General features: G+C 34.2%; 1 protein-coding gene across 6 annotated transcripts in view; it reads left to right on the top strand.

Moving 5' to 3' along the window:
• Positions 1-14564, top strand: part of ATP8A1 (ATPase phospholipid transporting 8A1) — a 114074-nt gene that overhangs the window by 35328 nt on the left and 64182 nt on the right. For 5 of the 6 annotated variants that reach the window (XM_057407518.1, XM_057407517.1, XM_057407520.1 and 2 more), the window contains 8 exons: positions 997-1124; positions 2863-2940; positions 4286-4374; positions 6096-6140; positions 8769-8841; positions 11338-11443; positions 12683-12765; positions 12926-12975. In XM_057407518.1, coding sequence (XP_057263501.1) covers positions 997-1124; positions 2863-2940; positions 4286-4374; positions 6096-6140; positions 8769-8841; positions 11338-11443; positions 12683-12765; positions 12926-12975 — 652 coding nt within the window. The remainder of the gene's footprint in view (positions 1-996; positions 1125-2862; positions 2941-4285; positions 4375-6095; positions 6141-8768; positions 8842-11337; positions 11444-12682; positions 12766-12925; positions 12976-14564) is intronic. The other variant, XM_057407519.1, reaches the window with a different exon arrangement.

Raw genomic sequence — 14564 nt, forward strand, 5'->3', positions numbered from 1 at the left:
TTCTGAATGCTTTTAGCATTTAGTTAGAACAATCTGTTGCCCATGGATGATAAAAAAAAAAAAGTAGTAACATTAACAATAAATATCTGAATATTGATTTATTTACTGGTAGCAATAGGTCAAACTTCATCTGATTTTTGTAGTCACCCAGATTATCAACGTCAGGGTGTATGTTAGCTCTCTGGTCTTTGACTTGTACTTCCTTTGATGCTGGAATTGATATTGATGAAAGTATCCCAAACCTGCTGTCTTGGATCTTAAGAGTAACAACCAGACCCACATTCCGTAGAGAGCAGAAACCTGTCTGGGTCTGCTTTTCTTTGGCTGATCTTTGAATACAGACAGGCATGCTACATCTTTCACCCTTTTGCTGTACTGGAGAGCAGACTGCTCTTTCTCATTCACATCTTCTCTGAAGTGCTACTACTAGAGTTATCTAAAGCTTTAAAAGGAAAAAGTATTTTAAAACTGCATATTAATATTCACATTTCCAGTTCTGTTGAAATTTGGTTAAACTGTAATTTCATCTCCTTCTTGTATGGTGTGAATTTACCTTTTTCATCATATTTTGCTGGGTTGAGGAGGGGAGTACGAAGGTGTGAGGGTGAGTGGAAAAAAACAACTCATTCCACTACACATTTGCCCCCTTTAAAAATATGAAACTCTAAAATGTAGAATTTGGTTGCTGTATATAGATATTCCCAGATTATGATCGTAAAATGTAGCAAAAGTGGGAGTGGCTGGTAAAAATGCTTTTTAGAAATTGGAGAAGATGGCAAAGATCTCTAAATTTGAACTCCACTTTATAATAGAGATCGCTAAATCTAACAAAGTTCACATTTCTAGGCAAGTGATACTATATTTAATTCTCAAGTTTCTTCTTATACACAGGTACTTTAAAAATCAGGAATTAGTGCAATACTCTGAATGCACTGTATATATATACCTTTAAGTCTAATGTTTAAATGCTTTTTTATTTGCTTTGTCTTTTGGCAGATGGTGGAGCAAGCAACTTTGGATTGAATTTCTTGACTTTTATCATTCTCTTCAATAATCTTATTCCAATCAGTTTGTTGGTTACACTTGAAGTTGTTAAATTTATCCAGGCGTATTTCATAAATTGGGTAAATATTATTTTTACAATATGCATTAACTTCTAAAATCAAATGGTTTACAAGTAAATGAAATGATTGCTTCTTAGAGTATACATTTTTTTCAGACTTTTTCTCAATGTAAATATTGAAATATTTTGTTTATTAATACTGGAATCTGAGAAAGTAATAAATGGGTTGATTGAGTAATTTTATACTTGCAGCAGTCATTTTTGGAACCTGTTTTTTGTGCTTTGTGTTTTCTTATTACTAATATTCAGGTATCAGTTTCATCCAGAATGATCAAAAGAAAGTGTTTTGCCGTCCAGTGAAGTTTTGTCCAGTTTTATTTCTTCTTTCTAAGTGTAGCTCATGTTTTGTTGGGTTTTTTTCAGTATTTTGCTGTGTTTTTTGTTCCCACTGGTTTTTGTACAACCCAGTGGTTTTAGTACAAAGCCAGGGTCTTTAGTATTATCTCTTGAAAAATATATAAAAATCACATTGGCTTTTTTTTTAATTTATTTTTTTATTATTATTTCCTTAATGAATTAGTGGCAGGTAAAGAAGGGTTTACTCTCTTTCTCTCTTTGGGGTGGGGGTGAGGTATTCTCCTTAAAGCTGTGTAATTGTGCTTAATAGTATGCCTTCAATTTTTCCATTTTTTTCCCAAATGTAAATTATTCATATAATTCTGAACTCCTTAATCTGATTCCTTCATCAACTGTATGAAATGGATTTCTGTATGTAAGATATGTCATGCAGATGCAGATAAAAATGTATGTGGAGTAGCAGTTGAAGTGTATGCTTGATTTTAATAGTTCAGTCTTTTTGTGAGCCACCAGCTAGTTCTAATTTCTTCGGGTTTTTTTGTGCTGTAGAACAAATTGTTGACAAATAAGAGAATGTAATTAAAGTCTTCCTTCATGTTCTTTATTTTAAAATAAATATTCAACGAAGGCTCACCCATTTTGAATGTGTAAATTGCAACTGTTTATACAAATCCAAAAGATGGTTTTATCTTCTGTTCCCCCCCGCCATGTAACTCCATGGTGGGATTAGTTGTCTTTAATTTATCTTAATCTGGGACTCGGGGCATTATCTGTAACCTTGTGTGTGTGCATGTTGATATAGGGAAGTTGGTCATCTGCAGTCTGTTGCACCACATTGCCATACTTCATAATGTTTTAATCTTTTGCTGTATTGAAAAATACACTGTGATTTATTTTATTCATTCTTTAACAAAAAAGGAAAAAATAAACAACCCAAAAACAAAAAAAAAACACACTAAATCAAACACACCAGTTATAATGTACCCTACATTTATTGTGTACTCTTAAATTTATCTTTATGGTTTTATCTCAAGGCATGTTTATCTTGCTACTTAGAAATGACTGGTTGTGTATACAATATAAATAGATAAGACCTACTTCTACGTGTAACAATGTAGTATTTCTGCTTGTTGCTAAAACAGTTTTAGATACACAGGTACAACAGTTTTTCAATAATAAGGATCACTGGAAATAATCAGTAAAATCTCAAAGAATCATACAGATTTTTTGTTTTCAAGAGGAAATTTCTTCAGGGGACTCTTGGCACTGATCTGATTGTATCTGTGGTTTCCCTTGTTGAAATAATCATAAGTAGATAACTTGTATCATTTTTGATCTGCTCTTCTACTCTTACATTTTCTATTTATATGCTGAACTTTTTTGTAATAAGTTATGGAAGACTATTATTTAATTTTTTTTATTTTTTTTTTTTTAATCTGCAGGACATAGATATGCACTATGAACCTACAGACACTGCTGCAATGGCTCGTACTTCCAATCTCAATGAAGAACTTGGACAGGTAGAAAAAAAATTACTGGTTCTGACTCTGTGTGTTGAAATTACTCATAGAATCATAGAATAGCCAGGATTGGAAAGGGCCTTAAGATCATCTCGTTCCAACCTGCCTGTCATGGGTAGGGACACCTTGCACTAAACAATGTCAGCAAATTTTGTGAAGATTTATTCCAGAAAACTTACATTATTGCCGTAGTCTTTGCTTATTTCTGTTCTCTTCCTTTTGTCAGATATTTTTAAAAACACTTTGCAATATGTGGGGAGTTAACAAAAAGAGCAAATCTCTTTTCTGAAGTACATAAGGGCTGCACATAATGAAGGAAAGATTTCCCCCAAGAGATCCTCAGGATTTAAGAAAGGCAAAACTTTGTTGCTTTGGTTTTGGGAAAACCAAAGTTGAGTTTTCTTGGCTTCAATTCCTGCTTTCCCGTTGTGCCCACACAACAAGAACAAAACAAAACAAAAAAAATACAGATGAGGCATAAAACTGGCATGCAGGATTTCTTGTAACTGCTGATTTGGCTAAATCATAATCCCTCAAAAACAGAATCTTTAAGTAGGAAATGCAGAATAAATTTTACGAACACATAGCCTTATTAGCTTCTTATATAATGCAGTTAATGCCTAATTAAGAATACTGTGAGGTTTTTTTTAATGAGAAATAAATTTTAATTTAAATTTAATTAAAGTTGAGGTTTACCTTTGACTAGTAGAACCTTTGCTTTATCACAGACTATTTAATTTCTTTATAGATTAACTTTCTTCTTAAGTTTTAACAATATTTAAATATATCACAGATAAATTTATTTCAGCTTCAGTTTTAAAATACTCTAACTAGTAGTTTCCAGAGAGGAAGGGTCTACGATGTTAGGGAAATAGGAGAGTATGTAGAAAGGAAGATATTTCATCTATTCCTGGAACTTGGCATTTCTGAACTTTTTTTTTTTTACTGATGTTTTGGCTTTAGGAAGATATTTCAGTGTCAAGAGGGGTTAAATACGCATGTAGACACTTCCCTTTTACTGTATTGCTTTCTGTCAGAAATAGAATATTTTATTAGTATAGACATTGTTCTTCACTGGTTTCTTGCATTTCAATAAGTGATGGAGAGCTAAGTATACCACCATGTGCTGAAGCAAGCTTAAGCTTCCTGACATCTCAGTTGATTAATATGCTTGGAAATGGGTATCTGTCACAGGCACAGATTGGTTACTGGTTGTTGGGTTTTTTTCTATAAACTATGAAGACCGCAGAACTGGTAAAAATACTTAGTGTGTTGATAGTCATGAATTGCATTAAATATCTAAATAGCTGCTGAATGTTGATGTGTAATGACTTTTGTCATTTAGGTCAAATACATATTTTCTGACAAAACGGGTACTCTGACATGCAATGTCATGCAGTTCAAGAAGTGTACTATAGCAGGAGTTGCTTATGGGTACGTATTTTTATATACTTTCCATTACCTGTGTACCTTTCTTTTCCTTTCCATATGCATCTGTCTGTTTAATACAGTTAAAATAAACTACAGTTAAAATAGACTTAAGCTTTGCACTATCTAAAACTATAATTCGGTGTGTGGCTGTGAAATGCTACTTACAAGAGGTATAATCACTTCAGTTATGACATCTCTTTTTGCAAAGAGGAATAAAACTAAATTTTAGAAATCGAAGGCTTGCTGCTGTAACACAACTTCCATCGGCATGGAAGCATGAACTACAGTACTGTAGCCACCATCCAGATGGCTTTTATGAATCCTGTTCTAGTGGCATAACTCCAAATATCAATTCCTATTAAATCTCTCCAAATAAAGCTAAACAAAGCATTTTACTGTTTCTTTGTCAGCAGGTGCAGCTAGCTCTTTTCAACAGAATTCATAAAAGCCTCAAACTCTGAGGACTGTTTACTTGGGAAAAAAAAATATGTAGTAGAGCAGTAAATAAGGCAGAAGTACCTATATTTTAAATGCCAGTGTGGCTTACCAGCATGTGAGATGCTGGACCTGGGCCAATCTCAGTGCATTCAGTAGCTGTTCATTAGACACCTCTAGTACTAGGTAGAGAGGAGGCTGTGGTCATAAAGCTTTGGGCTTGTGCTAAAGGTGTGATGGCTTGGCTTTTGTGGCTTTATGATTTGGATTCGTTTAAAAATCCTAATTTTTGTGAGTCTGATCTAGACTTTTGTTTTTTAAAAAATCTTAAATCTTTAATGCATTAACTATTCTGATGGGTTTTTTAGTTGCATTAAAATACAGATAAGTGTGTGTGGTTTTACATATACATATACACACACAAACAAATACACATATATATATATGGCTCAATTTCAACCACTTGACCTAACTCTGTGACTTCAGAGAAACTGCTGTGAACTGTTTTCGAGCTCTTTGTATAGCAGTTTTTTAAGATAAAAAGTACCTTAATGGTCATGGCACTTAAAATCAGTATTTGATAATCTGGTTCAAAATTTCTTCGTCTCAAGTTGGTTTCACAAATTCTAAAAGTTCTCCGTTATGAAACATGGGTGTGAATGTAGTTTTTAGGAAAAAAAAAAAACCACCAAATTTTTCTTACCAGTTTTCTGGTTAGCACTGCTGTTTAGAAAGCAGTTTCTCTTTACAGCGAATAGCCTTACATCATCTCTTACAGCTACTCAGAGAACAGAGTCACTCTGTTTTTCTGTATTGATGCAAATAAGAAGTTAGGAACACAAGGAAGGGTAAAAGTGACTGTTCCATCTCCTGTGCTGCTTCTTTCTAAGTGTGCTATAAATTGTGGTATGTTTAAACCTGTGTCATCACAGGGCAGAGTCCTTCATGTGCTATGGCTGGCTGTAACAATGCATACATACTGAAATATAAAGCAATATTTGTAAATAGGGTGACTGTCTTTATATCTACTGATGTAAGTTATTAAGTAGACAAGCTTTCAATTGAAAAAAAAATATAGTATATAAAGCCTCAAGAGAAAAATCATATATTTGCAGTATTTTATTGTTATCTAGGCACTAGCAGAATACTTTGTTGAAATACCTTTAAAACTTCTTTTTTTAGTAATTTGATTTCATTAACTAACTTCTTTCTATATATAACCAAATTTTTTAGCCTTTGTGATTCTTTTTCCTCTCCCTATTTCTGTTCCTCCCTTACTTCTTGTGCAGCCACTGCCCTGAGCCTGAGGATTATAGTGTTTCTTCAGATGATTGGTAAGCTCTAAAAATTATTTAGTGTGTGGTGTTTGCTGAAGATTCAAGCTTAAAAACACTGAGCAAGATTTTTAGAAACAGAGCTATATGTGACATATTTTACTCAAATGTTATTTTAGCTTCAAATTGTTGCAGATTGACAATCTTACACAAATTTATGCCATCTATGGCATATTCTGTGGCATTAGGTTGTGTACTCTGGAACAGAATTGCTAATAGGATCACTGAGATACAGTACAGTTATTTTCCTGACAATCCTGTATGATTCAGAATTGCTTATTGGAGAGAAAGTTTTAAAATTTATTAAGGTAGCTGGTATTAACTTTTATCACACTTTTCTACTGTTACTTAGTAATAGGTACCTGGTATTAACTTTTATCACGCTTTTTTACAGTTAACTTAGCAGTAGGTTAGTAATAACCTCTGACATGTTGGAATGCAAAGTCCGTATTTGAAAGTGAAAATTCGATAAGTTATTGTTAATATTTTACTTCCTATAGATAGTTTTAGAATATTAGCACTACGTGGTTCTCAACTGCGTATCAAACAAATACTCCTGGGGTCAACGTTAATCTCTTAATGGGGAACTCCGGAAAGACTTAAGTCCTGGCTTCCTTGCTGCTACCATTTGCATGATGCCTTGTACTACTTCATCATACTTTGTTAAACTAAGTATTTTCAATGCCATTCAAATTAGATCAGGATAAAAATGTCATTTACTTAAAATATCACTGTTGTATTTTTTGAAAGTTACAGCAAGATGTGTCACACAAAACTATGGTGTTGTCTTATGTTTAAAAAGTTTGAGATCAAAAAAATTGCATTGCTAAAGTAGAATTAATAACTCTTTCTTTAGATTATAAAAAAAAAACAAAAAAAAAACCCAAAAAACTGGAAAATACCCCCCACGTGCACATGAAAAGTGGCATATATGCACAACCCAAAGTCTTAGCTGACCTGTATATCCTCATTTGATGTAGCAGCAAGGTATTTCTTTGAAAGATGAACAAGTGTGCTTGACTGTGAAAGTGTTGATTTCATTAAAATAATACAATACTTAAATGAAATTAAGCATACTTGCTTATAAAATATTTATGAAATAAGGCTGGTTTTGGCTTAATCGACCTCAAAATCTTCATAAGCATATCTGAAATGTGTGAACTGAGGCCTGAACAGTAGTAAAAAAAGGCAATACTTCCCTTCTATAAGCAATTAGTGCCTTGTAAATACTTACGAAATAAGAGACTTAGGAATTTTTTTGTGTGTAAATCTATTGCAATTAACAGTCTCTGTTTGACAGTAACATTTCTAGTCCTAAAATGACTAAAGTCATTAATTCCAAATCTTTTAAATATTTTTTTTTAATTAGAAAGAATTGTGTTCCTGTTGGACATAACATATACCTGCAAAAGTTCTTCCTTTTTTTAGCACTGAGAATCTGGAACGTATTTTGAAGTCTCTCTGTGAGAAGGCTTAAAGCAAACAAAGTATAAACCTTAGACGCTAACCATATTTAACATATCTGAAGTTGTTAGTATTTGACACTTCAAGATCTATTTGCTTTGCATTTTTAAAAAAAAAAAAGTTTCAGTGAATAAGGATGCTTTGAATTTCTCACTTTAATTATACATTTTTTAGAAAAAGTAGTTCTTGAGTGGCTGTATAGAAGCCATACTCCTCCATGGTAGTGCAGGACTAAAACAGCGCAGTTTTGGGTTTTGTGGAGAACCTTTAGACTGTCTTTGATGTATATGGCTTATCCTTCAACTTAAATCACCGAATGTGTTCACTGTCTTGCAAGATTATGTGATCCAAGGCAAGATCCAAAGTAAATGGAAAAAGAATACTTTCCTCCAAATGCATTTTACTTTTCAGCACTGTTTTAGTTCCCTGAGTTTCAAACTCCATTAGCTTGTCTCAATGTACTCAAGTCAGCTGCAGTAACAAGTCTTCCTAGAAGTATCTAGTTTTGAACTCTCAGCTTCAGCCAGAAGATTTATGCAATTTGAGAGATGTTAGTGTATGACTTTGTTTCTCCAGAACCATCTCCATCTTGCATCTCTTCAGTCCCTACTTCACCACTGTTGCTGTGTTCTTTGGCTGTTTACTGAGTTCCTTTTGGTTGTGAGTAATAGAGAACAAACCATCTTCATCCAGACTTCCCTGATGTCTGAATTCAGTTTGCTTACTTTGTTCAGATACCAGACTTTTCTGAAGCATTTGCAAACCTATTCCAAAACTGCTGATTTCTCAATGAAATGTTATCTCTTCAGACATATCTTTTTCAGACTCCCTACTGTAATTGCATGCTAGAGATCAAAAAGCAAGAAGCCACAGTCTTAACATTGTTGATATATTTTTACTTCATCCTGCATTAGTTGAAGTCACCAGGGAAACTTCCCTGGGTTTAAGTGTATTTCTATAAATTAAGGTTTCTTAAAATTAGATGAGCTTTGGAGATGTGAAACAAGTACCTTTTCATTTCTCACAGTGTGTGATTGCAGCCTTTATTGTAACAGATAAAAAATAGAATTTGTGCTAGACCTTAGCATGGTAATGTGGATGATTTGTATATGAATTGTCAAGAATGTGCTAATGATGTTCTTTTTTCTACTGAATTATTTTTAGGCAGGGCTTACAAAATGGAGAAGGAAAACCATTTAGTGACTCGTCATTACTGGAGAATCTTCAGAGCAATCATGTAAGTTATATAGAAACAATTACCATTGTTTTGTGAAATCAAACCACTACTTTCTGTAAGTCAAGATTATGTCCTTTGAAGGAAAATAAATAAATTATATATTTACGTAAAATAGAAATGAATACTTGACCTCATGAATATTTTTATAATTGTTTGTTGTCAATACATATTAGATATGGCCCTTCTTCCCCCCCCCCCCCCTTTTTTCTTTTTTTGGAAATAGCATGATTCAGATGCTATGAATCTGAAATACAATAGTCTTACATTCTTCATTCTGTGGGTGTTTTAACATTATTCTTGCTGTCCGTATGATGTCATGACATCCATCAAAGCTTTCAGGATCAGTCAATTTAACTTCTGTCCTGACATGACCTAGTATTTCTGCGCCCAGGCTTAGACAGGAGTCAACCATATACGTTGTTTTTGCGTACATGCTTCCATGAGGTTAGATCATCAGTTCAGATGATGAGATGAAATGAAATAGACATTGTAGAGGCTGGTATTTACCCTAAAAAAGTCAATACATTTCACAGAAAGTCAATAGCTTAGTTTATGATTTGACAAAGCAACAGTACTGTCCTTCCATTTTCTGTCATTTGTACAAGGGATGTTTTTGCCTAGTCATAACCAAGAGCACCTACCTTTAATAGTGTAGCTGTTCTGTTTTGGAAGAGGGTAAATAAATTACTTTTTTCTTTAATTTTTTTTCTTCTCGGGAAGATAATTTCAGGGTAACTATCAGACTGAAGTATTTTATTACTAAAGCAGAGGGGGCTGTTACACTTACTGCACAGGCTATTTTTATCTTCAGTGATAGGAACAGACTGCTCAGAAGAGGCATCATCCTGTTACTGCTGTTGTCTAGAGTGAGCACACTTGGTGTGCAAGTGGCTGAATCTTAAAAGTTTTCTGCTAGATATGTAGTATTAAGGATATATAATGTGAGCATACAAGCTATAAAAATGCATCTGTATACATCTTAAAGTTAAAAATTTGGGCACACATTCAAAGACATTTCACCACTGTATGTTAAATGTGTTCTGAGGTGCTTTGGAAAAGAATGTGTAATTCAGGCTTCTGAATAAATCTTAGAGGATCTGGAGGCCCTCAGTGGAAGAGGATAGGAGCCTGCTTCCGTTAATGTTTCTGCACTATCAAATTAAGTTAGGTTTTCAAAGATTATTGTATTTTATAGAGTAATTGTGCTGCTATCAAATCATAAAATCATTTAGATTGAAAAAGACCCTTAAAATCATTCAGTCCAGCCATTAACCCAGCACTGCTAAATCCACCACTAAACCATGTCCCTAAGCACCACGTCTACATGTCTTTTACATACGCCCAGGGATGATGACGCAACATCTTCCCTGGGCAGTTTGTGCCATTGTTTCTTTTGGTGAAGCAATTTTTCCTAATATCCAGTCTAAACCTCCCCTTGTACAACTTGAGGCCCTTTCCTCTTGTCCTATTACTTGTTACGTGAGAGAAGAGACTGACGTCCACCTTGCTTTCAGGTAGTTGTAGGGAGTGACAATGTTTCCCCTGAGCCTTCTCCAGACTAAACAACCCCAGTTCCCTCAGCTGCTTCTCATAAGACCTGTGCTCCAGGCCATTCACCAGCTTTATTGCTCTTCTTTGGACACGCTCCAGCACCTCAGTGTCTTTCTTGTACTGAGGGACCCAAAACTGAACCCAGTGTTCAAGGGGCAGCCTCACAATATAATAAATATGCTACCAAAAAAATCATTGATTGACGTGGGTAGCTGCTTTAAGCTTATTTAGGGGGAATGCTGGCATTTCTCTTGAATATCTATTCAGGAGTTCATTCATTTTGCAAATTTCAGCTATAATAATGTTTTTAGCTGTATTTGTCAATAACAATCAACTAGTTTTCTTGTACACACTCTTTTCCCCTCTTTTGGCTAAATCAATTGAAATTGTTTCAGCTTTGTAGACTCTAAAGTGCCTGAGACATTCATTTAAATGTCTTTCTTTAAAAGCTGACTCCTTGATCTTGCATCGTTTTCCGCATGGTTTACAGGTTTGGTTGCTACATCTTTGTAAAGGTTCTTAAAAAGTGTTATCGAATACAGTAGTAGACAAAAGTAATGTAAAAGGGAGTATTTCTAGTAAAAAGCCAACTTCCAAAGAGACAACAGTGAGTAAAATAAAAGTCTTTCAATACAGCATTCAGACTTACCTTCCCTATAAAATGCTTATTGAAATCTTAATTGTAATAGGTTTCTGATTATCTGCTTTTGATTGTTATGATAGCAAATGACACTAAATGGTATGTATATAGACAGTATTGAAGTCATTCTGCATGCTGAAATTATTGTACAGATAATGTCTGTTTTGTTTAGTTGTTGGTAGTTTTTAAAGAAGAGGGTAAAAAAATCTTTCATTAGATTTTACATGACTATTGTTTGTCCATATCTGTTATTACATTTCAGTTAGTTATTGCTTAATCACACTCTGACATTATATCTTTTTTAGCCAACTGCACCTATAATATGTGAGTTTTTGACAATGATGGCAGTGTGTCATACAGCAGTTCCAGAAAGAGAAGGTGATAAAATTATATATCAGGCAGCATCTCCAGGTGAGACTCAGATAACTGAGTTAACGTAAAGTATTCCATTAACTCAACAAGCAAATTTTATGCAACATTTGTTGGTTTGTGTTGTTTTTTTTTAAGTATCTTCCAAAATTAACAGAGGATATATCCATTAAAAAAAAAAAAAAAAAAAGGAATGGGTGTCAGTTAAAATAAGTTTTATCAAAAAAGGGTTTAGACTTCTCTAATTTGCTTTAGAAAATACATATAAATGTCCTGGATTATGTAAGGGCAAATGGTGGTTAACCATACAGAACTCCTAAGGTGGTGGAGCTCTGAAGGAACTGCTGAAATGCAAATAGAAATCAAAACAGGAGACAGATTGATGTCCTTGCTTGTGAATCTGTTCTTTACTTGGTAACCATGATTTAGATCAGAGACGTTTGTAATCAAAAATGAAAAATGTTTTTAATAGGCTAAAAGCTGTGATAAAGCTCTACTAGAGAGTAACAAAAGATTATAGTGCAAAAGGTGTGGTTCAGGCTTACTGTGGTTCATAGGCAATTTTTTAATTCAGGAAGTGATGAAGCAAGGCGAAATGATTAAAATATGCTCAGCTTTGCTGCACTGATATATTATAACAAGTTACAATGGGAGAAATGGTATGAAGTGCAGAGTCTCCAGCCCTCATATTCTCTGTCTGCCCCAGTTCCTAGGTGGTTATTTCTCTAAATTCTGTCCTTCAACAATTGGAAGACAAGGGCAGAGGTAAGGCCACAGATAAAACTAACTAGGCCAAGGCAATGTTTTATTGAGCATTGCAAGCAAATTCTGTTCCGACATCCCAAGCTTTTTGAAAACAGCTGATGCTTATGGGGGGCTGGGTTGCTGCTTGAAGTGTTTCCTAAAAGTAGGCATTGAAGTTACCTATTATTTGTAGGCATGACTGATCATACTTCTAAAACAGAATTTACACAGGAAGAAATGGACCTTGTCAAGTGCCCTACTGAGGAAAGTGCTTACCTAGGTGTTCTGAAGGGGGTGCTGTCATTACTGATCTGAGAGGCATGTTCCTTTGAGGACTTATTTCCTCTGAACCGTAAACTCATTTAATCAGTTTCACCAGGAGAAACAAAAAGTTCTTTCCAGCACCACATCTGATCTTAAAATCTATAAAGGAAAAAGGAAGTCAAACAGAGAAAAGCTTGGACTGTGTCCATTAAAACGTGGGGTAAACTAACAGTTTCTGGCACATCTGTAAAATAACTACTTGACTTGTTGCAGATGAAGGGGCGTTGGTCAGAGCAGCCAGGCATCTTAGTTTTGTATTCACTGGAAGGACACCTGACTCAGTAATCATAGAGTCTGTAAGTACATCGGAGTAACTTTATATTTTGCAGTATTTATTCCTGCTATGTTAAATAATTTCGAATAACTTCGACATGGTACATATGTATTGAGATGTTGGTTGGGTTGATTTCTTGAGGTTTTTTTCATTAATTCTCTTTTTTTTTTATTACTCTTCAGTTGGGACAGGAAGAGAGATATGAACTGCTAAATGTCCTAGAATTTACAAGGTAGGCAGTATGTTGTGCACTTAGTGTCTTTTTGTGAAAATATGAATTTTTCTTACCGATAAAAATGTTTGCATTTTTAATTTATACAGGCAAAGTGTGCAGGTTGTGTATCTCTTAAGCCTATAATATGTAATTATTACATAATAATATCATACTATAGGCACAGCAGTGTATATGATTAAGATCATACTTCTGGTTTTATTGTAAAATATTTTCAGAGGCATGTATTTTTCCTTGTTGTCGCCTTCTTGGCTAATGTTTTTCATTTTTGCTTTTGTGCAAAGACCTTTGATTTCAAACTTTAAAAAATTATGTGAAAAAAGAGGATAGAAAGTACTTGAAAAGGTATTTCTGAAAGCCATGGCCCCCTGTCATTTGTTAAAAAATGGATATTTGGGGGCAGAAGATTCAAGTAATTTTAAAACATAACTTGTGTTTGCTTTGACTGATAGAATGAAATTTTCCATTTGACCTTAAATACACTTGCATAATTATGACTTGTTTAAATACTCTAGACTTAAATACTCTAGACTGAAAGCTATTCTTTTTTGAGCACTAGAGCACTGGCCAGATAGTTTTCTTGGAAACTGAGTTTGTCACATGCTTTGCTTTCAGTAAAAATTTAATGTCAGACCTCCTGGAATTGTGAAGGTACCCATAAGAAATCTGGATGTAGTTTCACTTGTTATATAAATCTGTTTAAAGTGTATCCATGTATGCTGGCTGTGTTCTAAGTGTTTGTGTAGGCCCATTGCTTACTTTGGCACAGGATGGGGAAGGGATTTGTACGTAGAGGAAGCACTTTTTTTTTTTTTTTCTCAGAATGATTACTTGTGTCTGTGGAAAGTGTTCATTGTTTCCCTTTCTGTCCTACTGTGTTTCACTTGAGCTTAGCTAAAGAAGCAAAAAAATATCAAGAAATAAAAATCAAAGGCAATACTGGAGAGAGACTGAACATGTAGAGGTTGGGTGAAAGAAGAGAAGTATTTGCCTATAGTTACAATAATAACGATAATAATGTGAGGCATCAAGATCACCACAGTTGGTGCTGGGGGGAGAAGCAACAGAAAGCAATTTTTATAGTTTTTCATGTCTTTTCATGACTGCTTGTAATTAATGTTAGTTTTGTATATTGTAGAGGAAATACTTGAAATTTTTCAGATTTATGCCAGGGTTTCATTTTTCTGTAGGAACTACTTTCACTTTCTATTCTGGAAAGTTAGCAAATATGTAGCACAAAGTGCATTTATTGTTAGTTTGACATACGTGAAAGTATGTTTGACATATTGCATTCATGGAGTAGTAGTGAAGGATTCGTTTCTGATTTTGAGCTTTGTCTTGATTTCATAGATCTCTTTAAATTTCTGTGTCAGTCTAAAATTTTCATTTAAGCAGTGGTGCTTTATGAAGAAAGAAGAATTGCTTTTAAATCCTAACCTTTGGAGGATTAAGTTTTTTGGTGGATACCGATTACCCAACTTTATTAAGCTTTCAGTTTTATAGCTGGTTTTGTTCTCACTCTACTTAACTTTGCTTGGAACTGACTTGTTAGAGGCACTAGAGGTCACCCTTGTTCCACAGCAAGAGAA

The sequence above is a fragment of the Pezoporus wallicus genome, unplaced genomic scaffold (genome assembly GCF_028554395.1).
Source record: "Pezoporus wallicus isolate ANWC-B61680 ecotype Strahan unplaced genomic scaffold, APGP_CSIRO_Pwel_v1 contig_2492, whole genome shotgun sequence".
NCBI lineage: Eukaryota > Metazoa > Chordata > Aves > Psittaciformes > Psittacidae > Pezoporus > Pezoporus wallicus.